General features: G+C 43.4%; 5 protein-coding genes across 7 annotated transcripts; 1 reads left to right on the top strand and 4 right to left on the bottom strand.

Annotated features, from left to right (window-relative positions):
- Positions 1-1028: 1028 nt before the first annotated feature.
- Positions 1029-6645, bottom strand: cacul1 (CDK2 associated cullin domain 1). The gene is made up of 8 exons (XM_058064240.2): positions 6190-6645; positions 5966-6092; positions 4735-4837; positions 4339-4434; positions 3196-3298; positions 2927-3016; positions 2696-2834; positions 1029-1451 (listed from the first exon to the last, which is right to left on the bottom strand). The coding sequence occupies exons 1-8, from the start codon at positions 6524-6526 to the stop codon at positions 1412-1414; spliced, it is 1035 nt and encodes a 344-aa protein (XP_057920223.2). The 5' UTR covers positions 6527-6645; the 3' UTR covers positions 1029-1411.
- Positions 6646-7199: 554 nt separating this feature from the next.
- Positions 7200-13892, bottom strand: sirt1 (sirtuin 1). The gene is made up of 9 exons (XM_078793813.1): positions 13497-13892; positions 12969-13103; positions 12670-12905; positions 12437-12589; positions 12190-12337; positions 10381-10460; positions 9241-9424; positions 8622-9152; positions 7200-8500 (listed from the first exon to the last, which is right to left on the bottom strand). Exons 1-9 carry the CDS (start codon positions 13825-13827, stop codon positions 8226-8228), a joined length of 2073 nt encoding a protein of 690 aa, XP_078649939.1. The 5' UTR covers positions 13828-13892; the 3' UTR covers positions 7200-8225.
- On the top strand, positions 13279-16498 carry dnajc12 (DnaJ (Hsp40) homolog, subfamily C, member 12). Of its 2 annotated transcripts, none has more exons than XM_078793814.1 (5): positions 13279-13371; positions 15394-15472; positions 15592-15731; positions 15823-15967; positions 16114-16498. In XM_078793814.1, the coding sequence occupies exons 1-5, from the start codon at positions 13300-13302 to the stop codon at positions 16194-16196; spliced, it is 519 nt and encodes a 172-aa protein (XP_078649940.1). In that variant the 5' UTR covers positions 13279-13299; the 3' UTR covers positions 16197-16498. The 2 variants fall into 2 exon arrangements, with proteins under 2 accessions (XP_078649940.1, XP_057920439.2); XM_058064456.2 differs by lacking the exon at positions 13279-13371 and adding an exon at positions 14171-14447 and having other exon boundaries at positions 16114-16491.
- A 585-nt stretch (positions 16499-17083) lies between these two features.
- LOC131109718 (homeodomain-interacting protein kinase 2-like) lies at positions 17084-20895 on the bottom strand. Of its 2 annotated transcripts, none has more exons than XM_078793815.1 (8): positions 20631-20895; positions 20361-20552; positions 20098-20279; positions 19646-19769; positions 19468-19578; positions 19287-19370; positions 19029-19204; positions 17084-18441 (listed from the first exon to the last, which is right to left on the bottom strand). In XM_078793815.1, the coding sequence occupies exons 1-8, from the start codon at positions 20850-20852 to the stop codon at positions 18153-18155; spliced, it is 1380 nt and encodes a 459-aa protein (XP_078649941.1). In that variant the 5' UTR covers positions 20853-20895; the 3' UTR covers positions 17084-18152. The 2 variants fall into 2 exon arrangements, with proteins under 2 accessions (XP_078649941.1, XP_078649942.1); XM_078793816.1 differs by having other exon boundaries at positions 18270-18441; positions 19029-19124.
- Positions 20896-20951: 56 nt separating this feature from the next.
- Positions 20952-22505, bottom strand: nanp (N-acetylneuraminic acid phosphatase). The gene is made up of 2 exons (XM_058062015.2): positions 22276-22505; positions 20952-21972 (listed from the first exon to the last, which is right to left on the bottom strand). The coding sequence occupies exons 1-2, from the start codon at positions 22363-22365 to the stop codon at positions 21331-21333; spliced, it is 732 nt and encodes a 243-aa protein (XP_057917998.2). The 5' UTR covers positions 22366-22505; the 3' UTR covers positions 20952-21330.
- Positions 22506-26307: the final 3802 nt, after the last annotated feature.

Consider the following 26307-nt stretch of genomic DNA (forward strand, 5'->3'; position numbering starts at 1 on the left):
GCCTACAAATGGCAAAATTAACTCAAATACAAATCTAAGGCATTCAGAAGATGCATTCAAACACTTTGTGATGACATGTAGTATTCTACACTGGCCACTAGGTGTCAGAAATGTTACTGTAAGGTTCGGAAAAAGAGGCTTTTATTGCTTTTTGCTCTTATTGTGTCTACTCCATTGGCTAATACAAGTGTAAAGGTGACTATAGGGGTGTTATTTCATGTTTAGAGGGCTCTATTATTATTTACAATTTTGTAAATAAGTTTTCTGTAAAACTGCAAAAATACAAATGGACTACAGTATTATCAATTTATGATGAATGGGATGTATTTTGTTGATTTATGCAATAATGCAATTAATTATCATGGTCTCCCTTTAACAACAACAGATGTCTGATTGGTAAAGAACATTTATTACACGACAGTCACAAGCATTCCCAGAACAGACAAAGACAAAGGCAGAGGCAGAGTTTCTACATTACACTTAAAACAGTGTAAAAGACTGAATTAGGAAACTAAAAAGCCTCTGTGACAAACACAAATAAGCTGCACACTTGGTACTTTCCCTGTAGACCTGCACACGTTTGTTTCTTTGCATATTATTTGTATGAAGATATGGAATACATATTAAAGACCAGGCCAAAAAATGGTTGAACTCGTTGAAGTTCCTACATGCAAGGCTACAACACACACATGAATTTCAACAATCAAAACGTGTTAGTATAAAAAATATATATATATACTCCAACAAGTCAGCATACACCACGGTCAACGTTAGCTTGAATACACACAACATGAAGTACTCCTCTTTGGCTAAGTGGAAACACAATGTGGTTCAGCGACACAGTAAAGGCAACATTAAGAGGAGAATCACAGTTTACTTCCCGTGTTTTCCCACACTGGCCTACCAGGTCGGACCAGGTCGGACCAAGTCGTACCAAGTCGTACCAAGTCGGACCAAGTCGTACCAAGTCGTACCAGGTCGGACCAAGTCGTACCAGGTCGGACCAAGTCGTACCAAGTCGTACCAAGTCGGACCAAGTCGTACCAAGTCGTACCAAGTCGTACCAAGTCGTACCAGGTCGTACCAGGTCGTACCAAGTCGTACCAAGTCGTACCAAGCCGCTGACTTCACAGCCTCAAGGAGCCAAAACACCACTTTTGTATACAAACCTCCTGTACGGTTATTAGCAGCAATACTCTGTAGCCTGGTCTCTGGAAAAGGACTCCAAGACACTTTGATGACAACGGTGAGGAATTACAGTTACATTGGCCGACCCCCTCAGTGGGACCCCATGAAGGCACGTATGAAAACATGACTCCACGTTCTGCAGCGACTCCTTGTCACCCGTCTGACTTGTAGCGCGGCAGACCGCATCCTGCTACTCCATGTCGTGCTGATGGCCGTCTTCTCGTCAGGAGTCATCGTTGGCCCGCTTGCGAGACTGATCTCCTCTGAAAATAGCAACAGTATAAAACGGAATCAACTTAAGCTTTATTAAACGTACGTACGCTACCCCCCCAAATGCAGGCAAACGACTTCAGTACATGAAAAAATTATTCGATTTTAGTAGCAAGCGTACTTAGCCAACATTAAACTGTTGATACGCTGGTGTGAAAAGGTGTTTGCCCCCTTCCTAATTTATTTTTCCCCCCACGCTTGTCCCACTTAAATGTTTGAGATCATCAACCACATTGAATCAGCAGTCAGTGACAACACGAGTGAACATAAACATTCAAACCTACACGGCCCTGTGATAAAACCTAACTCCTATGTGGGTTATCACACCTACGATCAGGTGGAAAGGTTATAAAGCCCTTTCTAAAGCTTTGGGACTCCAGCAAACCACAGTGAGAGCCATTATCCAGATATGACAAAAACATGGAACAGTGGTGAACCTGCCAAACAGTGGCCGGCCAACCAAAATGACCCCAAGAGCGCAGCAGCGACTCATCCAAGAGGTCACAAAAGACCCCACAACAACATCAAAAGGAGACCTTTGGGAAAATACTCAAAAGTTACGCTTTTTGGAAGGCGTGTGCACCATTCCCATTCCATCTGTCCTAAAAGTAACACTGCATTTCAGAAAGAGACCAACGGTAAAACATGGTGGTGGTAGTGTGATGGTCTGGAGCTGAACCAGTTATTAGGTTTTGGGGGCAATCACCCCCCTCCCTCCCAATAATAAAAAGTTTCATTTAAAAAATGCATTTTGTGTTGTCGTTGACTAATATTTACATTTGTTTGAAAGAAATCAGGACGGGGGCAAACACCACCGTATATGATTGGCTCCTGTCATTTACAGCATCTTTTTCTTCCTCAAATATTGGCTTATTTCACACGTTGGGGAAAATGGTGATCAATCACCAATTAATTTGAAAATGGATGAATTTCATGTTGTAACATGTCTCTCTGCCTTCTTACACCAAGTCCGTCTGCATACATATATATACATATATATATATATATATATACATATTTGTATATGTCCATCACCAGTGGAGCGTATAAACAACGTATTCGCCACCCAGCGGCCTACAGTTAGCATTGCTACTACATCGTATGGCTCTGCCAGAACACCAGGATATTTCAACAGGTGAAGTCGTGTGTTCTCATAGTCTTAACGATAAGAGTATACTGGGGGGTGTATTATTGTATCGTAGATTGAATACTAGTGTAGTAGTGTAGTATGCCAGACCGTGGGAAGCCGTTCATGGAGAGCTCCATCTGCAGTTTCTGGTCGTGAGCAGCATAGTCGGAGAGCAACGACTCCACGGCGGGAGGGTTGATTTGAGGAATAAAGCTAGAGAAGAGTGCCGGTGCTAACTGGGCCCATTCTGGACAAAAAAGGAAATTATGAAATATAGAATTAAAAAAAGGACAAAAATGTGTGGATGTTGGTATAGATAACAGTTTTGCAATCACGGACCTGGTCGGAGGCTGTGGAGGCCCGTCACCACGCTGGCCATGGTTGATGGCTGCACTTTGAAGGGCATCGTCTGAGCTTTGATGAGAAGTGCTGGAAGAAAAATGACAAATTTACATCCCATATTCCATAATACATAATACAGTAATAGCTGTGTGGCGTCCGTGCTAACCACCAGGCCACTGTGGCCTTCTACTATTTTGAGTAATACAAATGGAGGTATAATTCCTCTGTAGTAGCATGTGATGCAGCTACCACACTAAAGTACTCACGCATGAGTTTGTTGACGTGCTCCTCTGCGACATGGTCGGCAAACAGGTTCATCAGATCCTGTCTCAAGTCGCGGTTCAGCTTTGACTCTATGTAGAATTTGTTCTGAAAAGAAGAAATGTGGGAGATGTGGGCACTTCCGTTTGCATGAGGATGTACCGTGTGGCGTACCGTGTGGCGTACCGTGTGGCGTACCGTGTGGCGTACCGTGTGGAGTACCGTGTGGCGTACCGTGTGGCGTACCGTGTGGCGTACCGTGTGGCGTACCGTGTGGCGTACCGTGTGGCGTACCGTGTGGCGTACCGTGTGGCGTACCGTGTGGCGTACCGGCACACTTGGGAAACTACACCTACATGTCATTCATCCACTTGACTGTATTCTCAGGGCATTGAATATCACCTCTAATCAGTCATAGGTTCATGCTCAAAGACTAGATAGGACAGCTCTCCCACATACAATGCTGTGTTTGTACCCCTACCTCAATAATCCAATCATTTAGTCGTGAACAAACAGCAAACGCAACACAGCCACTTTTGGTTTGGTCCGTCCATGACCATTGCTCAAAGTAAAACGACAAGGATTATTTGATGATTCATCAATTTCCGATCAATTATGGTAATCCATTAATGGACTTACTTAAAAATGTACTGTAAATATCCTGATTCCAGCCTCCCATATGTGTTTCATTAGTCATCCGTGAAAGATCTACTGTATTATGTTTGTGTTTCAGCAAAGCAAGATGGTCACACACATCAGCTCTGACTTTGGAAAAGAGCAATCAATATTATTGATACGTATCTCGCTAAGCAAATCACCACAGCCTGCTTAAGAACATTCCCACACAAAGTATGGGAATTATGCAAATGCAGACATTTATGCACAACATCTTATCATCACCCACACATAAAAGCTAGTGGTAGAAGAGTGAAACTACAAATAGCGATCCTGCTAAGTGCTTCTCAACTAACATTCTTAGAGGGCAGAGACTTGGGTCCCTCAGACTACAGCTGTCCTATCTAGTCTTTGAGCACGGACCGACAAAGCCTGCTCGGATGGGAGGTGAAATGTCCAGTTGCCATCTATTCAATGCCCCGAGAATACAGTTTCTATATACGTAATATACTAATATATACCCATTGACTTACCAAATACATAAATACTGGAACGATGCACTGAAGAGATGCAATGTATTGCGTCAGTGCTGTGTTGAAGCTCTCAATGAAGTTTTCAGGTGGGATGGCCTGGGAACAAAAAAGGAAATGTTATGTAACTTGAATGCCTCTCAGTTTGTGCAACCAATATGTTGGAAAAAAGACTTTAATGTCCTGAAAACTTTGGTTTCACCCGCCATCCTGGAAGGCGCCATGTGAAACTCGGACCTAACACTATTAGGAGAGTCAGAGCTTCTAGAATGGATCAATGATGCAATCCAAGGGTCACACTGTACATGTAAAACAGGAATTCCACTTCTACAGCAGCACAGCATGCGCTAATGTAGTTCTGGATCAGAGCTAATCAGCATCTCGGACTGAGCGTCTTACGTGCAGCTGGCTGGAAACTTGATGGAGATGATGGCCTATTTTGGATTTCAGGTCCACGTAGAGGAGCTCCGAGTGTTGCTGACACACACACTTGTAGACGTAACTGAAAAAACCAAAACGGGGCAGACATTAGTGGCATAAAACACCGTTAGCTGTAAAACGGAGGTACAGCTAGGGAGGCGTAGCAAAGCCTTGTATCCACATGGCACCTAAACGGCGGTAATCCAACCAAAAAGTAGGTCAGAATTACGATTCATTCAATGGACTGAAAGGAGGCAAAAACTTGTTCTTCCGTCGCTGTCCACGCCAACAACACAAGACTTCCCCGTTATCCATGGAATGTCGGCATTACCTGTATGTCTGATGCATTACCAGTATGTCTGATACATTACCAGTATGTCTGATACATTACCAGTATGTCTGATACATTACCAGTATGTCTGATACATTACCTGTATGTCTGATACATTACCTGTATGTCTGATACATTACATACAGTCTGATACATTACCAGTATGTCTGATACATTACCAGTATGTCTGATACATTACCAGTATGTCTGATACATTACCAGTATGTCTGATACATTACCAGTATGTCTGATACATTACCAGTATGTCTGATACATTACCAGTGTTTCTGATACATTACCAGTATGTCTGATACATTACCAGTATGTCTGATACATTACCAGTATGTCTGATACATTACCAGTATGTCTGATACATTACCAGTATGTCTGATACATTACCAGTATGTCTGATACATTACCAGTGTTTCTGATACATTACCAGTATGTCTGATACATTACCAGTATGTCTGATACATTACCAGTATGTCTGATACATTACCAGTATGTCTGATACATTACCAGTGTTTCTGATACATTACCAGTATGTCTGATACATTACCAGTATGTCTGATACATTACCAGTATGTCTGATACATTACCAGTATGTCTGATACATTACCAGTATGTCTGATACATTACCAGTGTTTCTGATACATTACCAGTATGTCTGATACATTACCAGTATGTCTGATACATTACCAGTATGTCTGATACATTACCAGTGTTTCTGATACATTACCAGTATGTCTGATACATTACCAGTATGTCTGATACATTACCAGTATGTCTGATACATTACCAGTATGTCTGATACATTACCAGTATGTCTGATACATTACCAGTATGTCTGATACATTACCAGTATGTCTGATACATTACCTGTATATCTGAGCATATGACACAGAGATGTGGTCGGTAGGATTCTGAATGAGCAGGCGTTCAATGGCCTTGTCCAAGTTTGGCCAGTGGTTATTACGGTAGTCTTCCACGGCCATTGCATTTAGAACTGAGGAGGAAGAAGGACCATATTAGGAAGAAGCCTATATTATCTATATTATGTAGATCATGTGACTTTTGCGTTTGAGGATCAGCTGAATGCTTACGGAGCTTTGAAGTCGACTCCCCGGTGAAAGACCCCTCGGCGGAGGCTGCCGTCGCGGTGGGGCGGTCGGTCTCACCCGCTTCGCTGCACTCGCTGCCCGAGTCCGATTCAGAGTCCATGACCTTTGACCCGTCGGTGCCACGGGATACCGAACTCCCTCCAGCGGAGTCCAGGTCCCCTTTTGGTGCCGACGAAGAAACGGGTTGATGGAGCGTCGTCCCCTCGGAGATCCGGCTGCTTAAATACGTTTGGATTTTATTACCGCTGCTGCTGCTCGCACGGTAGTTGTGATTGTGGTCATCCTTTACGTCTGAACTGTCATCTTCCATCGCCTCCATTGCAGCCCTTCACCTGGCATCTAAAGGCGTCAACACTCTCGATGGTAATATGGTCAAATGTCCAAAACTCTCAGGTAAGTGTTGCCGAGTTCAGCTCGGTGTCGCCGATGACGGCGTTTTACGACGGGGTCGTAAACCCTTCTTCTTCGTCGCGTCATTTAAAGGTAGAACGACGAGATGGTGCATTACCACCTTCAGCCGGCTTGACGTGTGAACAGCAACAAGCTCTTCATTTAAGAGATGCCAGTCATTTAAAGAAATAGGAGTGAAATATAAGGGATTATTTGAGACGATTTTTGACCATAATTAGCATATTTGCTGAAGCAAGAAGGAAGTGGCTGCAACTAGGCTGACCGAAGTGCGACCCAGAGGACTCTTTTTTACTCATTTTTGCTGCCGTTTTAGTTTTTAATTTTCTTAAATAATTAATGTGAATTTATTTTCATAGTATTGTTCCCCCTGCCGAAATTTCCCCAGTTTACAGCTTCTTTCATTTCTCATACTACAGCTTGTAAAGATGTAAGCTCCTTCACAATGTGCATCCCTGCAATAGAGTAAGGCTGAAGCATCTTACATTGGAGATTCTGTCCTTTTTAAATTTGACCTATTTTTGGGCCCCTTCGAACATCCCCTTGTATGGTGCCCCAATAATTGAAAGATGCAGACAAAAGACAGACGAACCGTCATTTTTCATGTAACTTTTACTGACAATCCTAGAAATAACAACTTACAAAGGTGACAAAATCGTACTCCCTTGAACCGTAAACTGAAAAGGCTTGTGAATGATGTTGGTACCAGGCTCACGGATCTGCCGGGCGACACAGTAACATGCAGCAGACTCTTGGCTGGAGAATACCTGTTCTAACATCATTTCCACTACCGGTCCGACGCTTGGAGACGCTTCCTTGTACTACTGAATGAGAAAGCGTGTCCAAACGTTTGACTGGTATTCCCATGACAAATAAGAGCAACAATCGGTTTCATGATGAGCACAAGGACCCCCACCCTCCCAAACTCTGCCATACCATGATCATAAGGCTTTATAATAAAACAAAGTATAACTTTGTACAGAAAGACCGTCATCCACCCTTTGCAGAATGTTTCCTAGCGGAGTATAAAAATAAGCTTGACCATAAAAAGTAGCTGCCATGTCTGAAGGAACCACCTTGTCGATCATTTTTCAATTCTCTCCCAGATTTAAATATACAGAGCATATATTGAGATCAGAGCACGTGGATGAAATGTTCTTTGGTTTCAACTTAAAGAGGACTTATCTGTCGGGTAGCTAAAAGCTCAAGTAAACCAAAGCAGGATACTAGACTCTTTTTAGCGGGGATTTCACAAACATATTCATGCTACTGTGACATAAACCAGCAGCAAAATACAACCACAGTTGTCACGTTGTGGACTCGAGCTGACAAACGATGAATTAAAGCTTGATGAACTGATGCATTTCCATAAGTTGGAACACAAAAGAGATGGCAACAATGAAGAAAATTCACACAGGATTACTGCATTCTATGAAGCAGCAAGACACAATGTGTGATTAAACAAGAAAAAAACTTGCTCCATATTCACACAAGTCGTCACACAAATGAAACTTTATGAAAAACGATAGTTGGATGGATGAAAAAAATAGATGAAACATTTACAGTATACGTGTGTATAAAAAGACAGTTAGTGCTTTGTGGACTGGACTTTAAAGGTCTGCAGTGCTCGGAGTTTGTTGAGCCGTACTGTCCGTCTGCAAACTGGACGTGGCCTCGTCGGCTAAAGTGTCTTGTGTTGCGTCTGAGAGGCAGATCGCTCCGTCGGCTTCCTCCAGCTCGCTGACCTCCTCTCCCTCATTGGCACTGCATTCCGACTCCTCGCTGTCACTCCCGCAGGAGCTGGACGTCTCGTCCTCGGAGTCGGAGTAAACCTCGGCTCCGTGGAAGATGTAGTGATGCGGCGCTTGGAACAGGTACTGGCCCGCTGTTGGGAACAAGCACAGTCAGTTTAGCATCCAAATCTTATTCATGAGGTCACCTTGGAAAGAAAGTCTTGGGACGGGGGCGCTATGTGTACGAGTATTACTACTGTGGTTGTAGCTTACTGTCAAGGCGTCTGCTGATTGGACTCCTGCCAATTCGATTCATCCAGCACCGTCTACGAAATTCAAGGTTGGAAGTTTGGCTCTTGTCTTCTGTGGCCTCTTCTTTCGTCATGTCTTTGTCTGGAGACGCTGAAGCTTCGGTTTCGGCTTGGGCTCCCGCCTCACTGGGGCAGCGAGCATCGGGACAAGGCTCCGGAGGCGTAGCGGTAGTTTCTGTGACATTCGGACTTTGCGTTTCCTCTGACGGCTTCAGGACCGAGTCTGTACTGTGCTGCTTGGGCTCCTCTGGCGCTCGGGCGCCCGCAGCAGGCAAGGCCTCGCTTCGCGGCTGCTCTGGTAGCCGAGGGGGTTTCTCCGTGATCTCAGAAAGTCTTACGGTGTTGTAGCAGAGCTGCTCAAAGTCCCCTCCTAGTCGATGACATAGCTCATTGACGATGACGTCGCAGTCGCCCAGCAGCTCCACGTCGAAGTTGAGGTGCGGCAGCTGCTCCCGGTTGATCAAGACCTGAGGCACTTCATGAGGAATGGAGTCTGAGCGGGATGAGAAAGAAAACCGTGGCAAATCTTTTCACTTCCTGCTTGTATTAAGAAAATCCCCCCTCATCTGAGCAACACATACTTGGGATGAGGGCAACAGGTCGGACTTTCAATGACGACCCGATGACAATCAATAGATCCACCTCGTCCTTGTCCTGCTTCATGGCTCGGTGGAACATTTCTGGAAGGTTCTCTCCAAAGAAGACGATGTCCGGTTTCATTATTGCCAAAGGAATATCGGGGCACTGAGGACAGTGGGGGACCCGCTGCAACAGAAATGCACCAATAATATTTCAAACATGCTTTATTTGTTAGCGTCGGTGACAGTGGCCATGATTTACTTTCACAAGTAGTTTATCCTGCAGTTATGGAAAAGTCATAGTAGTCTATTCTCACAGCATAGCCAAACAAAACAGCAACAAGTGGATATGCAGCTTAATTATGCACCGTTTGCCATCTAGTGGAAGCGCATTCACTAATAGTTTCAATATTATTTGTGGGGAATAATCATGCGAGTAAAAGTAGTTATTAGTCTTCCAATATGGTGGCCTAATATGCAAAGTCAGACCAGTGGCATGCAACATCTTGGCCCTACCTTTTGTCTGACTGCATGTACATAGACGCCAATTCGTTTAAAATCAAGATCATGGTCATGGCTATTTATACAGCAATTAAAAAAATATTTTTAAACAGCCACTCCTGCCCCAATGTGCTGTGCACGAGTAAAAAAAAAGTATGAAAGTAAAAATATGATAATAAATAGAAACGTTAAAATGTAAGAGGCTAAAATAAAGACAGAATAAAAACAGCTAAAAACAAACAAACAATAGTAGGACACAAAGTACAAATGAAAAATAAAAAAAGTGAAGATGCGCGTGTTAAAAGCCAGTGCAGACAAGTCTATTTTTAGCATAGACTTGAAACTCCTGAAGGAAGTAGGAGTTCTACTTGTTCTACAGGCCAAATACTCTGTCTCCTCTGGTTTTCAGCCTAGACCCAGGGCACCCTACTAGACGCCGATCACAGGACCTCAGAGCCCCGAGCAGAGCGTGCAGAACAAGTAGTTCTGGTAAACAAAGTGGCATCAGCCCATGAGGAGATTTCAACACAAATCGGATCTTCAACAGGCATCCAGTGGAGAGAAGCGAGTACAGGAGTGATGCGTTTGCGCCCCTTTTAGAGCCTGGGTGGCGGAAGCTCAGTCCGATGCTAGTATACGTACCTGGTTAAAGATGTCTTCCCTTATAGCTTCACAATCCACTTTGTATTTACAGATGAGGCAGGAAGCAGTTGCAAATGACCCTGAAAAGTCATATTTGGTTACATTTTTAGACATTTGGGCATTAACAAGTACAAGGGTGGTAACAAGGTACAAGTAACAAGGGTGGGCTGAAAAGTGATACAAGATACAACTGCCCAATTTGATCAAAGTCTCCCCTGTGTACCACACAGTGCTTAAATGCAAACATCACCCGATAACGCTATGTTGGGAATCAGAAAATAGCCATAGATCCCAAATCCGGAGGGCGATCTGCGCAGTATCCTCCAATAATAGTTTGGCCTTTCTGAAGGTAGTCAATGAGCTAAATACCATTAGCATCCCAGTAGATGGAAGTCAGCCATCACTTTCACTGACCACACAGATTGGACTAGCCTTTTTCACTCAGTTTCTATTTTAATGTCTGGTACAACTAAAAGTACATTTGTTTGAACAAATATAATAAATATATAATATAACAAAATAGCTTATGAGAGTTACATTTTTGCAGTATCTATTGATGTATGAACATTAGTGATTTTGGCTACATGGCTACATATCAGCTCTTAAACACAAACCCTTATTAGCTATGTTTGTTATCGTCATTATATCTGTCCAAACAAATGCACCTTTAGTTTTACCAGGCATTAAAATGAACAATAAATTAAAGAAACAAGTCTTGTGATGATTGTTTTTCCAGGACTGTATTTACTTTTGCTCCTGGGTTATGAAACATGTATGAAAACCAGTTGGATCTGCTTCAAAATGTGCCAGTGACGAGCTAGGTGTGCTTTTAATCAGATATCAACATTCGGCTGTGGCAGAATGTCCAGACCTTGGCTTATCTTCAAGACGTGTCGCTACCCCCTCTTCAATTCAGTTTGCAGAGTTGATAAAGCTGCAGCACCTTCCCCTAATGTAGCAAACATGGCAGCATGAACGTCCTTGAGAGTCAGACCTTTTTTACTCTTGCAAATTTCCATCAGTTTTCACCACGTGTCCCGCACTTAAAATCAGGACAGGCTGAATTGAATGCACACAAAGTTTCATCACTGTGGCATAGACACCTATTTAGGCCCTGTCCACGCGCACATAAACAGCTTTCCACAATTTGGCCCATCATCCAGTCAGCAGATATTTGATAGTAAAAACAAATGTTTTCAAAACCTCCAGCCAAAGTGTGGAGTTGGAGAAAAATCAGATTCAGTGTTTGGGTATGGACACTAATAACCACAATTTTACATTTCCCAAATGTCACGACCTGTGACAACACATGCTGTGGCATCACACGCGACCCGTGTTTACATCAGAAACAAGATGGATGCCTTAGAACTGTGTTGGTTGTAGCCATTTGTCAAGTGCTTATTGCTTCGCTTTAAAGAGCAGAGGCGAAGAAGCACAATTCCACATCTGAGGCGTCCTCCTCGTAGCAGGCTCCGACGCCGACTTGCTTCGTTAAGATAACCAATCAGCATTTTCCTGCATCTTGTTGACTTTGAGTTGTAAAACAACGTTTCGAAGTAATTCTGCCTCCTTGTCAATCCACACCAATGAGCCTAGCGCCGTGTTTTACGTTTGCTGAAGTGGCGGGATGACAGAGGATGGTTCTGATTGGATTGAATTTTAGGAACTACTGCCGCCTACAGGTTTGGCATACTTATGACTGGTTCCCAATGCATTTATGTGTGAAAATATGCGGCTTTAAAAATACCCTGCTCGGTGTGGACAAGGCCTCTGAACTCTTCAGCCCACCCTGGCGGTGTCGTTACTTACCATGACACTGGATGATTCGCTGAACTCCAGCCACTTGTTCTAATGTATCAATATTCTGCGTGTAGTTGCGTAGTAGCTTGCCCTGCTTGTCCAGCATGGATATGAATTTGTGACAAGGCGAAGGCTGGAACTGACCCGGGTAGATCTCCTGTAACGAAGACCACGCATTGAGCACTTGGCAGGAAACGGAGAAACACGGCATTGCACCTGCACTAGCTTTGCAATAATAAACATACATTAAGCAAACCTTAGCAAACTTGAAAAACGGCCGCGGGTCTCTTTGGAAATATTCAATGTCAAACATAGCTTGCGGGTCTGGAAGATCAGGAAAATCGACAGCAAGGCGAGCATAAATTCCGTCTCTGGAGCGAAAGTCTGGTATTCCACATGAAACAGACACCTGAAAGAGGAGAGAACTTCAAATAACATACCATAGCCTATATAGGAATACATATTCCAAATACATGGCGTGACACACACCCCAGCACCAGTCAGCACCAGGATCCTTTTACTTTCATGGAGTAACCGAACCACATCCTCCAGCGTGTTGATGTCTTTCCGTTTCTTTCTTTTGGGAGGTTCTGAGATGTTGATGATGATCTGCCAGAGTGTCATGTCATCTAAATCCGGTGGCAGTACAGTCTCAGGCAGCAACTCCCTCAAAATGGTCCTCGGATCAGTCTCTCTGATGTGTTGCTGGATGAAACTGTAGGAACCTGAAGGACAACACATCTCAGGAGGGGAAGAACGTGAACATACCGTTGAAATGAAGCACTCACCTATCTGCGGTTGAGGCGTCCAGTCGCTGGAGCTGGCATGAGAAGATCGGTCATCCTCCTCGGTGAGGTGCTCGGGTGTGACAGCCAAGCCATTGGAGGGGAGATCCACACACCCAAGGAGACCCGAACGCACACCTGGGAAGAACCATCCCACAAACTACAGGTGAGGTGGCTAGTTCAACGGTTATTTCAAGCTAGAATCGACATGACTTGTAAACGTGACTTTTAACACGCATTTCGGCTGTGACTGGTGGAAGTGGGTGTGTGGACTTCAGCCATGCCAAGTTGCTATCAAAGTTTAGTTTAGCGTCCCGCGGGAACATGTCCATTCATGAAAAGTCCCCCGAATGCCTCACAGACACGTTTTTTCTTTCCCTCAAGACCAGCAAACGGCTACCAACAGGTACCGCCGATCGCGTTGACTGTTTAAATTTAATTAACGTCCTCCGTTCGTGCTAATTTCAGTAAAACGTGCACTAGCTAGCGAAAGGCGCGTAAATGTTTCAAAATGTCCACCCCGTATCCTACCGGCAATGTCCTCCAATGTCCCAAGCACGGCGGTGTCCTCCGGCGTCACGGCGGGCTTAAAGGGTCCCAAGCCATTGTTGTCTCCGCCTTGCGCTCCCGGGGCCTCCTCTACCGCCATCACCGGCTTTGCTTCCCTCTCTGCGGGCTGCGTGCAATTCAGCGCCGCCTCCCAGCTCTCCGTGGCGTCCGACACGCATGAAAATGGACTAACGTCATTGGCTTTGAAGCCGCAGTTGGTCGCCGGGCTTATTTTCGACTTTTTGGCAGCAGGCTCGTCCATTTGAGATGCGCCCGAGAAGGCCATTCCGAGACTGTTCTCTTCGTCCGCCATCTTCAGCCCGCAGAGCCGCCGAGCGGATCCTTCCTCTCCGACAGCTGGCTCATTTGCATAGATCACGTGACGTGTCTCCTCCAGTAGTCGAAGCAGCCACGCCCCCTGGACGTCACTGAAACGAAACCATAACAAATAAATACTGCAGTCGGGTACCAACAGAAGTACTTTTGCAATGGCTACATGGTAATACAACGTTAATCTCTACATCTAATCTCAGACAAATGCACGCAGAAACATATTTGTGTTTTTTAAAGTATGACATTTCCAAGAATGTCCCTTTAAGGTTGGGCACGTGACGCTGGGAGGAGCATGTAACTTGAATGCATCATACGTCACATGTTGTAAAAATTACAGCTCATTTGGCCTCCATACTTCAACAGTTAACCTTCGTCCCTGAATTCGGAATCTAAATTGAGCTGCTTTCTAGAATATTCCCCCGAGTCGTGGCCCGAGTACAGACGGGGCGGCAGCGAGTCAAACGTCCATCGTTTGAACATAATTCAAGTTGCTGCTTTAGAAGGAATCGCCACAGTTGATTCATGGAGGCTGTTTTAAAGTGCCAACCTGGGGATTTGGAAGATTATTACGGCCTGTTAGGATGCGATGAGTTGTCATCGGTAAGTTGGTTGCTATGCTCCAGCTAAGATATATTTCTCTAAAAGAAACTGATGTAAAGATGAGAAAGGCCAGGGTGTCAACAGTAAATATAGAATGCCCAAAGACAGTTGAATATGAAGAAGACAAAGGCATCTTACATATGCCGCAGAAGTGCTTCCAGAAAAAAGACCTGTTGATTTAACTATGGTAATGGTAATAAAGACGTAGTATATTTAGGTTATGCTTAGGTACACTGCATATTTACACTTGCATCATTTAAAAGTAGGAAGAATATAATCATTCGTTCACTGTGTTCAGCATTAGCAGTTTATTACTTTAAAGCTATTATCACCCCCCCCCCCCTCCCTGGATGTCACACAGAGGACAGTTACACAAAATAAAGTCAGTTAGGACACTGAACTTGTTACTTACTGCTTGCTCTTCTGACTCTTCCACACGACCAAGCAATGTTGGAAAGAGGTAGGGCTCCAGCAAGTTTGTTGGCTAGTCCAGCTGCATGGTGGACCATGTTCACAAACAGTCCAGTGTGAAATGCCTTTCTTTGGCTGGTAGGGAATCATGACGCCAACCACTTTAGGTCTTTAGGAACTGGAAACAAATGTGGCTTTCCCTTTTTACGAGCCATTGCTAGCAACGTAAACACAGAAGAAGAGCTTGGTTGAAGGCAGAGACTGTATTGCGTCGACAGCCACGCCCATAAGGAAGGCCACTCCTCTGTGACATCACAAAGGAACAGTTTTGCAACGCCCTCTGGAACCGAGTGTTTTGAGCCATCCCAAACTTCTTTCAGGGCTCACTTCTAAATGCTTTGGCAGTTTAACATGAGAATACTACATTTATACTACAAACTACATTTACAGGCCAGAAAAGTGGAAAAAGCAGAAGTGGTTCCCTTGAAATTCCCATTTGCAGTAAATCTAAGGCAAATAAATGTTTCTCTTACAGACAGAGCAAATTGTCAATGAATACAAGATCCGAGCCTTGTCATGCCACCCAGACAAACACCTAGACAACCCCAAAGCAGGTACTTTTGCATCTCGGGCATTTTAAGATGGGGTGCCAGCCTACAAGATGCTAACTTTAATGACAGTTGCTCAACCTTTAAATTCCCATACTAAAGATTGTTATTGTCTTTCCCTCCAGTGGCTGAATTTCAAAAGCTTCAGGAAGCTAAAGAGGTTTTATGCAATGACACCAAAAGAAAAAAGTACGATCTATGGAGAAGAAGTGGAGTTGCTATCTCATTCCATGACTGGCAAGCCTTAAACGACTCTGTGAAGACGGTGGGTAATGTCTGACGTTGTTTTACTAATGTTTGACCAGAAACCAGCATCGCTGCATTACGTTGAATGGTTTTGTTTCTCATGTTGGCAGTCAATGCACTGGGCGGTGAGAAATAAAAAAGAACCAATGTTGGAGGCAGCACAGGCAGAAACACCCACCCCGACTCATGAAGACGACCTTCGTTGTGAGCAGGAAGGACCAGAGATGCCGTCTTGTGAAGACAAGCTATCTTCAAGTAATTGTCATTCTGCCACATTTACTCTATGAAATATCATTCAGTCCCTCTTTGCAAAACCACAATGTGTCCTCAAAGCCCTCAAGTGTTCTGGTCATACCGTTTATCTGTCTTGACACGTAAACCTTTTTCCCATCACTCTGCAGGTGACTACTGTCATCGTCGTTTCCGCTGGACTGCTGATTCGCCCTCAGGTCTGCTGCAGAAGTTCAGAAATTATGAAATTTAAGTATTTGACGTTCTTTAGTTTGTGGATATGTGTGGTCTAGCTGCGATCTCATTCCATGTGTAAAGTTCAAATGTTGTTTTCACTTGTGTTCCCTTCCGTCAGCATCAACGTCAAAGTATATACTGTTTCCCTTTTATTGTCTTGAAAAAGCATTTTTGTTTATGCTGTCGATGGCCTAATGTATGTTTGATACACCTATTCATGTGTATTATTTGTCACTATATTTAGAAGCGCATAAATACAGTATAACTCAATATGTCCTGCTGAGTGGCTTTATTTCCGTTCATTTGATGGCTCCGTATAGCAGCGCATATTCAAAGATCATTTGAAAGTTTGGAATAAAACAGCTTGGAATAAAGTGCTAAAGTTTTTAGAGGCAACCTATGTTTTGGGAAAAGCAGCCATTGCAAATGACTGGGCAACATTTGAAACGTCTCCTACACACAAATCACCACTAGAGGCCGCCATACTGCACGATGACGTCACTATAAAAGGAGATAAAAGCACCACCAGGAAGTGCCTCCCTCGCCGGGCGCGGTGGCGCGTGCCTGTGATCCAAGCTACCGGGAGGCTGAGGTCGGAGGATCGCCTGAACTCAGGAGTTCTGAGCCCCAGCGGACTATGTCGAGCGGGTGTCCGCGCTAAGCTCGGTACCGATATGGTGCTCCCGGGGGAGCTCGGGACCACCAGGTCGCCTAAGGAGGGGTGCACCGGCCCAGGTCGGCAACGGAGCAGGTCAAAGCCCCCGTACCGCTCAGTAGTGGGATCGCGCCTGTGAATAGACGCTGGGGTGCAGCCTGAGCGATACGGCGAGACACGAGCTTTTTATACTGCATTTTATATCATATTTTATACTGCATTTTACATCATACAGCACTCAACACACGTGTTGGAGCTGACACTTTATAATATAATATTAAACATCTTTACATCACGCTAACAATCTATTTACTTTCCTTCAGTAAACACTGCCTCCTCCTGGAGAAAGGAAGCACTACATCATCTGGACCACACCAGGATCAACAGCATTTACTCATCAAATACGGTTAGTCCAACCAGAGTAGTGGATGTTGATAGACATACTATTATTATTATACATTCACATTTTCCAGACTGTAAAAATGTTGACACCACTGATGTAAACAATTTGGCCAATGGATTATTTGGGCGTACACACTTAGCCTGGTTGCTAGTCCCATCCTTTCTGTGATTCTATATTACTGCATTGTTCCTGACATGGTGGATCATTTACAAATCCTTTTTCAGGTTACCCTGATTATTTTGCTCGGACAGTGACCACTACTATTCATTGCTAGTGCAAGCAGGGGGCATTATTTACACACACAAATATGCCGTGGGATTGACTTTTGGATTGTTTTAAGTATTCTAATTTGATTGACAGTTACTATGGTACACATAATGTCATTGTATGGTCATATCACCTTGTACTTCGGTACATTGTTAAAAAAACAAAACAGAAAACCTTGAACTGTATTATGGAAAGCAGGAAGTGAACAAATGTAACAGTTAGTGATTGTAAAAGTACCAGATGGAGGGGTAGGATTTAATAAGCTTTGCTTCTTCCTACTCCTTTTGGGCATGTGGAACTGGGAACTGATTATGGGATGCACTCAATTGGAATCTGATTCATGTTCAAATGAAATAAAACCATTACCATTACCATTAGCATTACCATTACCATGACTTGTATGGTTAACATCCAGTTGAGAGGCGTTGAGGTTTACGGTCGTTCTGTCTTGGCCACGCTGCGTACACGCATGTGCATGGAATCATGCCATGTGTACAGGAGTACATGACGCATGCTTTACCTTTCTCCGTGCTGCAACTGTCAACTGATGGAGCGGGACGATATTTAGGGATCCTTTACAAATGCTGAAACATATATGACCTCTTGACCTGCAGGTACATACTTTCTTCTATTGACGTTTTTGATTTTTACTTTCGAACGTAGGTCCCACATTCACTGCACGCAAAAACAGGGATGTTTTTAGGTTGCTGGTTCTCCTGCGCGACACCTTGCTCAGTTTGTCCATCAGCTTCCGATGCCTTGATGGACGAGTCACCTGTGTGTAAATGTCCCGTGACTGCTGGCCCATCGCCGCAGCATGCTGACTTTACAATGAGGTCATAGGTCGGCCTTTCCTCATCCTCGCTATCCGAGATGAGCTCCTCTTCAAATCCTTCTATGGGGCACACCAGCATTTGATCAAAGGCCTTGTCCACGCTGTAAGAAATACAGTTGAGTCACTAATCACAGAAAAAAAACTGTACCTTATTGTACCTTACCTTAACCGTCAAACAATAACAGTAATGATAATACTCACCAAATACAATGAAGTGATGATACTGCATTGTTACAGTAAATACACTGTCAAATGTACCATTGGCATGTACAAATACAAATATAAGGCATTTAAAAAACGCATTCAAATAGTGGTGAAGTATTCCACACTGGTCGCTAGGTGTCAATAATGTGAGACACACAAGCACCAGATTTGATTGCTGGAACAGCAGGCTTTTATTGCCCAAGCTAAAACTCAATGCTCAACTAACTTCCTGTCAGCCCTGAACGCCGCTCCCTTAGCGCCGGAACACCTTTAAGGCGACACACACGAGCTGACTGCTCCTTTATGTTGCTTATTTTCTCTTCTACTACAGCATATTAGGCAATACCAGTGGAAAGCTGACTATAGGGGTGCTAGTTCATGGCTAACGGTAAAAAGCCTATTTCACAGACAGTCCCACCATGAGTGAAAAACTGTATAAAAAAAACCATGCAGTACCTGGCGGCAACGAGGCCGGTCTACTTACTACGAGCTGGTGTGGCTCTCCTGCACCAGATGAGCCATGGAGACGTAGCGATGCTTTAGAGCCTCGGCGGGTGTGATTCTGCTCTCCGCTTGAATGCTAAGAAGACTTTTTAGAAAGCTAACATATTCATTCTGATCTTCAAATTCACTGAACACTTCTTTTGTGTCTTGGCACTGCTGGATTTTGATTTAAAACAAAGATGGCTGCTCAGCGTGTACATAAAACCACTGCATTAGATCTTGACTCGTTACAACTTACAGTTCTCAGGGCATCCAGAGACTTTAGCCTTATCTTCCATGTTGTCGTCTCTTCTCCGGTTGTAAGCTTATATTCATCTGGAGTCTGGAAGAGACAAAACGTACCATGACAAATACCACGTCTGCTGGTCTGCTGGTCTGCTGGTCTGCCAAAGTAGCCATGAAGTGGAAAGACCAAATACCTTTAGCTTCCACTGTTCAAAGTTCAAGTGGGTAAAATACTTCTGGCTGTGTTTTCCTATTAAAAGAAGCGAGTCGGCGGGCTGCCCTCGGATTTGTACGATGGTTCTCATCTTGAGGCACAGACATGCACAACGCCATCAGGACCGTCATCAAATGTACACGTGGGGGCTTATTTACCATCTGGTACTCGCAATTTGTTGCAAAAAGGTGTTGTCTGATGTGCAGGAACGTAAGAACACAGCCCAGAGCCCACATGTCCACTTGCTCGGAAATCGGGAGGCCCAGGGTGACCTCGGGTGCTCTGTTGGTTGGGTCACAACACAAGAAGTTCATGTTGGGTGCATGCATACGTGTTTACCGTCGATCGTCATCTATTCAGTACATACATGCAGTATGTCTTATTTCTGTTCTTATGTCTAGGTATGCACAGGTAACTGTAGGGGTGTTATTTCATGTCTAGAGGGCTCTAATGTTGCAAAGCCATTTTCTCTGCACTAGCTTTGAATGAATGAATGAAGAATCACCGGAACCAATTATCTGTGATAAACAAGGAATTACTGTACTTCTAGTTCAAGTCACTACAGGTTTTAGGAATGTCTTGACACAGATTAGAAGACGATCGAACCTACCGGTATCCCATTGGCTGAATGGTCATTCCTGGGGTCACATTAGAGGTGTGGAGGGAGCAGCCGAAATCGATTAATTTCACCCTGAACGGCTCACACGAATGGTTTACCAGCATGATGTTATCAGGCTTCAGGTCTGCGTGAATGACGCCAATACCTTTCAGGGCCTCAAAGGCCGTCAGCAACTGTGGGAAGACAGGAGGAATCACACACACGGAATATGGAATAGAATATGGAACGCAAAGGTGAATGACTTGAGTCTTTACCTGGTGTGCTATGGGCCGTATCTCACTGATCGACAGCGCGTTCTTGCGTTTCTTGACGACAAAATCAAAAAGGCTGACATCCAGCATTTCGAAAGCCAAACAGGTAAACCCTTCGTGCTCAAAGTTCTCAATAAACCTCACAATGCTCTTTTTTACCGGGTCCAGAACACTCACAATTTCAAGCATTTTGATCTGCAGACACAACAAGAGAGATTAACATGACCTATACACGCTGCTAGGACTTGAATAGACGGAATAGTCATCCGATACCTCCCTTTTGGATATCACGTTGGACTTGGTTTTGAGGACCTTGAGCGCTACGGTCTGTGACGTGCCCAGGTTTACACATTGGGCAACTTTCCCAAAGCTGCCTTCACCGATCAAGTCCTTAACCAGATAGGTGCTGGTCTTACTGCTCAGGATGTTGGAGTGGAGCTTGTCAAAGGGCTTCAGTTTTTTCTTCTGATCTGCAAGATCTGTGATGAAGGTCATAGAGGCGGCTGCACGTGGAAACACAGCAAACAAGGTCAAGTATTTGCAGTTGCAGAGTGGTGAATATTTCAGGTTAAATCCAGTTCCATTTTCTCACGTTGACATTATTTTCATTTTATTAAAAAAATGGTTAAGTGAAGATAATCAAATTCGGTATCATAACTCTATGATGCAATATCATGTGACCGTGGATGATGACATCATAATCTATGATGTCGCTTACAAGTGAGATGTCACTTTTTAAAATGCGGTAATGTACAATGACATGATTTGTCGACCGATATCACATTTTTATGCTCATATCGGACATCCCAAATTACATCGTCTGTGCAAAACTGCATACTCTTTCACATGATATTCATAGATCATCAATAATTTAACCCAAACGTAAAAGAAATGGCCGCCCATCTATATTTCAATTCCTTCATTATTCAGTCATCATCAGTGTCGGTGTGCACAGGTTGAACACCAGTTTAGCTTAATCCAGTCGTGCCAGGATATCTTCCAGGTCCAACACAGTAGGAAGAGTGTAGTCCGGCATCACCGATCCAACTGGAACTTCATCTCCTGTACCGTTAATCCAAATTGTAGCACGCACTCCTGCACTGAACCCCCCCTGGATGTCCGTGCTCAGGGAGTCTCCAACCATAATACAGTCCTGGGCCTCCACCTGGAGCAGGTCAAAACACAGCCTGAAGATGGAGGGGAAGGGTTTCTGCTCAGCGTAATCGCCCCCTATGACTACGGCATCAAAGAAGCTCTCACAGCCGACGGCCTCCACTTTCTCCCGTTGCGTTTGAGGATTCCCGTTGGTCAAGAGCAGCAGCTTGTATCGCTTCCGAAGCCGTTTGAGAAGCTCGCATATCTCCGGAGACAGACGAAGGCGCTGCAGTCGACTGTTTTTCCACATGTAGTAGCACTCTGCTGCCAGGGTGGGTGTTGAACCGTCCACAGTTTCCTTGATGCTCTCCTCCCAGTGACCCACTCGGACCTCATCGATGGATCTGCCGGCTGCAGAGTCAAACTTCTCATGGAGTAGTTTTTGCTTGAACTTGTCGCAGATGCTGGTGACGGTGTCGTCATCAACCACAGCCAGGGAGCTCTTCAAGATTTCATGAGTCTGGAAGTCATACACATGTAGGCAAAAATGCAATAATCATGCTGTCGTCAAAGTTACATACACCATTTACTTATAAGTGAATACAATTCAATTATTAAGCTTTCATCTTATTAAATCATATAATTGATACATTATTACTGCACTGTATCACAAGTAATATTAGTTGTATTATTTGACCGAAGAGGTGTTGTCGTCTGTCCCTGTGACCGTGAACGCAACTCTTCATCTCTTGATCCAGACAAGTTAGCTTAGAGCCTTAAAAGCATAAAAGCACTAAGTCGCAATTACAAAGAAAAATGTCACCTTTTGTATCGCAAATCCACTTGCCAGATTTGTCTCAATGAGCGTGTTGTCCATATCAAACAATATAGCCTTTATGACGTTAGCGTCCATTGTATGTGGCACCCGGAACACGGAAGCAGAGCGCGTGGGTTGCGGAAGTAAAGGCAAAGCGACCGGCGCACTGCATGATGGGAATTGTTGTCTTAGTATGAAAGCGGCGCACCGTCAACCTCCATCCTCTTGAGGGCGTCAATAAATCAAAATGAGTGTTTTCCTGACTCGGTTGCTTTTGTTTTGGAACAAATTAATGCATCCCGATACCAATTTTGGGATCGTTACAACTTTTATATGACTTTAAATACAGTAGATTCCTTTTAATGAATGCAAAAAACTATGCAGTGTAAAAATTAAAGTAATGCAGCACCCCTCTTTATGCATTTAAGTATTATTATAGACAACCAAAATCTAACAAATGCCAAATAAGCCCTTATTTATTACTTAGCATATATTTTTCTGTACATTTATGTATTTATATATTTTTCAGGATGGGCTTTTGAGATTTTTATGTCCGTTTTATCAACAAAATTAGTATCAACAGCTCATTTTAAATGCTTGTGTGTTTCATCCTTGCCCAGTAGTGCATTGATATATGCCCATCAGGTTTACTGTTCCATTCATAAACACTGTCGTTTGCGGATAAAAAAAACAGTAAAAAAAAACATCAAGAAAACTATGGCCAATAACACTCCACAGTTTTTTAGTATTTCAATGAATGTCTTCTGATGCTACAAAATTATTTAGTTTGTCAGAAACATTAAGAAAATGTCCTGTTTTTATACACATTAATAACATTATAACAGTAAAATTATTTATTGTGAAGTTTTTGACCTATAATCTACGTACGTATTGTATAGAGAACATTACTGTAATGAATATGCACTCTGAAATAACCCTCCTGTTATTTCATGTATCAAATTGACCTGTTTCATTTCTTTTAGGACAATTTATGGTTTTTATTCATGGTTTATGTATGGATTTTCAATGCCACAAAAATGCTTTCAGCTGGCCAATTACTGTTACTGTAACAGTGGAGTAATGCCTCTTCTACTTGAAACATGCAACAATGACTCTTTTAGCAAATTTGACCTGACTTTTTCCCTTATTGTTTGAAAGTTTCTGGCGCTTTACTTTCTGTCGCTGATTGATGATATTTTACCATAAACTTTATTGTTTGTTTACAGACATTTTTTTTTTTACAGCGTATCTCATTCATATTGCCAGTTACTCCGTGACACAGTTGTGCAAAGTCAAAACATACCTGAGTGGTTACGCAAGCAGCCATTCTCACCTCTGGCACTAAGCCAGCGGTTGACACGCAAATGCGTGCAGGCACAGTTTGTCTCTCATACCCAATGCTAACACACAACGAGCTCTTCTCACATTACCTGAGCTCGTTTGTCTGAGTGGAGGTCAGGTGCTTGCATGAGCGTTCCAATTGGCCTTTCAAGAAATACCACAGATAAGATGGAAGCCAAGAAATGGTGTGAGACGCTCAACTCGCTACTATCTCTCCCAACGACGCCTGCCTTTTGCACGCGAGGTGAGGAAGAGGCTCGCTTTAGGCCCATCGTCATTAAAAGTAACATCAAGTGCAGAAATGGAATTTCCTTCCCTGAAAACATTTAGCATCCACTAAATATGTCAGCGACACGCCTTGGGTTAATTAGGGGGCCCGCGGTGCCACTGTGGGTGTGTATTTTGGGGCATACACGGGGAAGGTCACGCTAAGTCTGGATCTCAGCATAAGCCAAACAAACAGTCCAGTCTTAATGACTTCAGCCAAAGGATCTGCCGGGACTTTAGAACATGACAGGTGAGTTGTACGGAACATGAAACATGTTGGGAGTGTGAAGGTCACCTGCAGATCTCTTGGAACGGATCTGGTTCACACATGCAAACCCAGGATCTCTCGGAACGGATCTGGTGCATTTTTACCGTTCTTGACGAGGACATCACATTTCATCTCCATCTGATCTCCATCTGATCTCCATCTGATCTCCATCTGATCTCCATCTGATCTCCATCTCTGACACTTCCTAGAACATTTGAAACTGGTGCTTTTGTGGAAATGAAAGGACCTCAGCTGTCTGTCACTAAGTAGTACTCATGCCTTGTAAGGACTCGAAAATGTCAAGCTTATGACTTCAGACTTGACTTGAATTTCAATCTTTACTTGAGAATACTACAGAGCAACTTTCTTCTTCACAGTTTTTTGGCAAGCGTTGAGATTCTGCACTTTGTTGAAGGAACCATAGTTGCTGTCAGGCCTAAAAGTGGAACTTATACGACATAGTGGGGTGTCAAATGATTGACATTTCTAAGCAGATTAATCACAGTTTTCAAATTATCGGTATTAATCATAATTTACAATAATAATTTGAAATATGACGGTTTTTACTGTATTCTATGACATGATATTATGACTTATTAATGACAGGATTATTAATGTTTCTATGCATTGACTGCTCCAAATGAACTGAAAATGTAAACCAAGCACAAATATCTGAAATTATATTTGCTTTACACAAGTCTCTTTAATAGTAGCAGAATATTAGAATTATGGTTATTATGGTTACTTCATCTAAAGACATCACATCATTCAACTTGATTGGCATTTTCAGTTTATTTGGGGAGATTTCACAGCATACGTAAATCAAACAAATTGTACCATATTAATGGTTACTATGACAACCAGGGACTTTCGATAATTATCGGCCCGATATCACCATAAAAATATCGGTTGACATCAGATTTTTTCCTGATATTTAAAAAATGCTGGGGTGCTGGAGCCTATCCCAGTTGTCTTCGAGTGAGAGGCGGCGTATTGGAGATATGTCATGTAACACATGTTGGTATCGGCTGATATGGGTATCGAAAATTGAGAGTTGGACAATATCGGTTTTGGGCCAAAAAGCCAACATCGGACATCCCAATCATAACCTCGGCCAGGCAGTATGCTAGCAAGAATTAAACACTTAATAACATCATCAAAACGTACCTTTATGCATTCCCACATAATATTAGCAATTTAGAGCAAATATGGGCTGAAAGAAAATGTTTATTTAGAAGATTGTAATCAGGTTTTCTCTGCCATAACTGCAACAAATATGACATTTATTAATATTGAATCTTATTTTGTGCAAATTCTCTTGGTTTTGGAACCAATTAGTCCCGACAAACAGAAGACGGCAGTATCGCTATACTGTATCACTGATATCACTATGACTCCAGCCGCTTATGGATCATCTTACATTAATATTCAACATATATTTTGGAATGTAAAGGCCTAGCGTTTCCCAGGGAAAACAGGATAATGTGAATATAATTCAGTGTCATTTTGTCTCCATCAACTTGAAGACCATAAACCTTGAAGGTTATTCAAGGTTATTGAAGGATGTATTGTTTGGAGTTGTAAAATGTGCATAGATGCCAGGATAAGGAAGTTGGCTAAAACAGGGCAGGTAGTGTCCGTCCTGCACGCACACACGTAGATACCCGATGTAATCGAGGGCAGGGGAATGCATGAACTACGACCTAAATGGGGAAATGTTGTTGTACTTAATGACTTATCGTGGTAACGAGGAGGGGGTGGGGGGGGGGTGACAACTTGCACGTACACACACACAAAAAAGCCAATTTGATCTGTGCCACGATTGTGCCTCTTCTCATTCTCGCAGTTATGTAACACTCCACGATGGAGGAGTGATATGCTTGTGTTCTTGCGGGAGGGGGCTTCCCTCGGCTCCACTAAAACATGACAGCATAAAATGAGGATGTGGGCATTGATATCGGACTAGTTATTTCAATACTAGTTATTTTAGAATGCCGAGAGGACAGACCCTTCGATACTTTTCTGTACTTTCAGGACACCTGAATTCTCCTGACCGACCACTGAACCAGCACGGGGGGGGTGGGGGGGGGCAAAGTATGTGTGGTCAGTGGAGGAGAACCCTGGGAGCTCTGCCAGATCCTTCAATCCAGTCGTGATGTGCA

The sequence above is a fragment of the Doryrhamphus excisus genome, linkage group LG10 (genome assembly GCF_037039965.1).
Source record: "Doryrhamphus excisus strain RoL-2023G ecotype Guam linkage group LG10, RoL_Dexc_Guam_v1.1, whole genome shotgun sequence".
NCBI lineage: Eukaryota > Metazoa > Chordata > Actinopteri > Syngnathiformes > Syngnathidae > Doryrhamphus > Doryrhamphus excisus.

Bases quoted from the DNA above. Each gene is read 5' to 3' on its own strand.
- cacul1 (XM_058064240.2), bottom strand. From the start codon at position 6,526: ATGGAGGCGATGGAAGATGACAGTTCAGACGTAAAGGATGACCACAAT. The intron at 3,017-3,195 runs GTGAGTACTTTA...TTTTTCTTCCAG, and splicing joins GCACGTCAACAAACTCATGC to CACTTCTCATCAAAGCTCAG. The intron at 2,835-2,926 runs GTCCGTGATTGC...TTTTTTGTCCAG, and splicing joins CCTCCACAGCCTCCGACCAG to AATGGGCCCAGTTAGCACCG.
- sirt1 (XM_078793813.1), bottom strand. From the start codon at position 13,827: ATGGCGGACGAAGAGAACAGTCTCGGAATGGCCTTCTCGGGCGCATCT. The intron at 10,461-12,189 runs GTAAGTAACGAC...ATGACTTTTCAG, and splicing joins GCGAATCATCCAGTGTCATG to GGTCATTTGCAACTGCTTCC. The intron at 9,153-9,240 runs GTATGTGTTGCT...CATCCCGCTCAG, and splicing joins ACCTGTTGCCCTCATCCCAA to ACTCCATTCCTCATGAAGTG.
- dnajc12 (XM_058064456.2), top strand. From the start codon at position 14,370: ATGGAGGCTGTTTTAAAGTGCCAACCTGGGGATTTGGAAGATTATTAC. The intron at 15,732-15,822 runs GTGGGTAATGTC...TCATGTTGGCAG, and splicing joins TAAACGACTCTGTGAAGACG to TCAATGCACTGGGCGGTGAG. The intron at 15,968-16,113 runs GTAATTGTCATT...ATCACTCTGCAG, and splicing joins TGAAGACAAGCTATCTTCAA to GTGACTACTGTCATCGTCGT.
- LOC131109718 (XM_078793815.1), bottom strand. From the start codon at position 20,852: ATGACCTTCATCACAGATCTTGCAGATCAGAAGAAAAAACTGAAGCCC. The intron at 19,371-19,467 runs GTATTTGGTCTT...TGTCTCTTCCAG, and splicing joins TTGAACAGTGGAAGCTAAAG to ACTCCAGATGAATATAAGCT. The intron at 19,205-19,286 runs GTAAGTTGTAAC...ATCAAAATCCAG, and splicing joins CTCTGGATGCCCTGAGAACT to CAGTGCCAAGACACAAAAGA.
- nanp (XM_058062015.2), bottom strand. From the start codon at position 22,365: ATGGACGCTAACGTCATAAAGGCTATATTGTTTGATATGGACAACACG. The intron at 21,973-22,275 runs GTGACATTTTTC...TATGACTTCCAG, and splicing joins GTGGATTTGCGATACAAAAG to ACTCATGAAATCTTGAAGAG.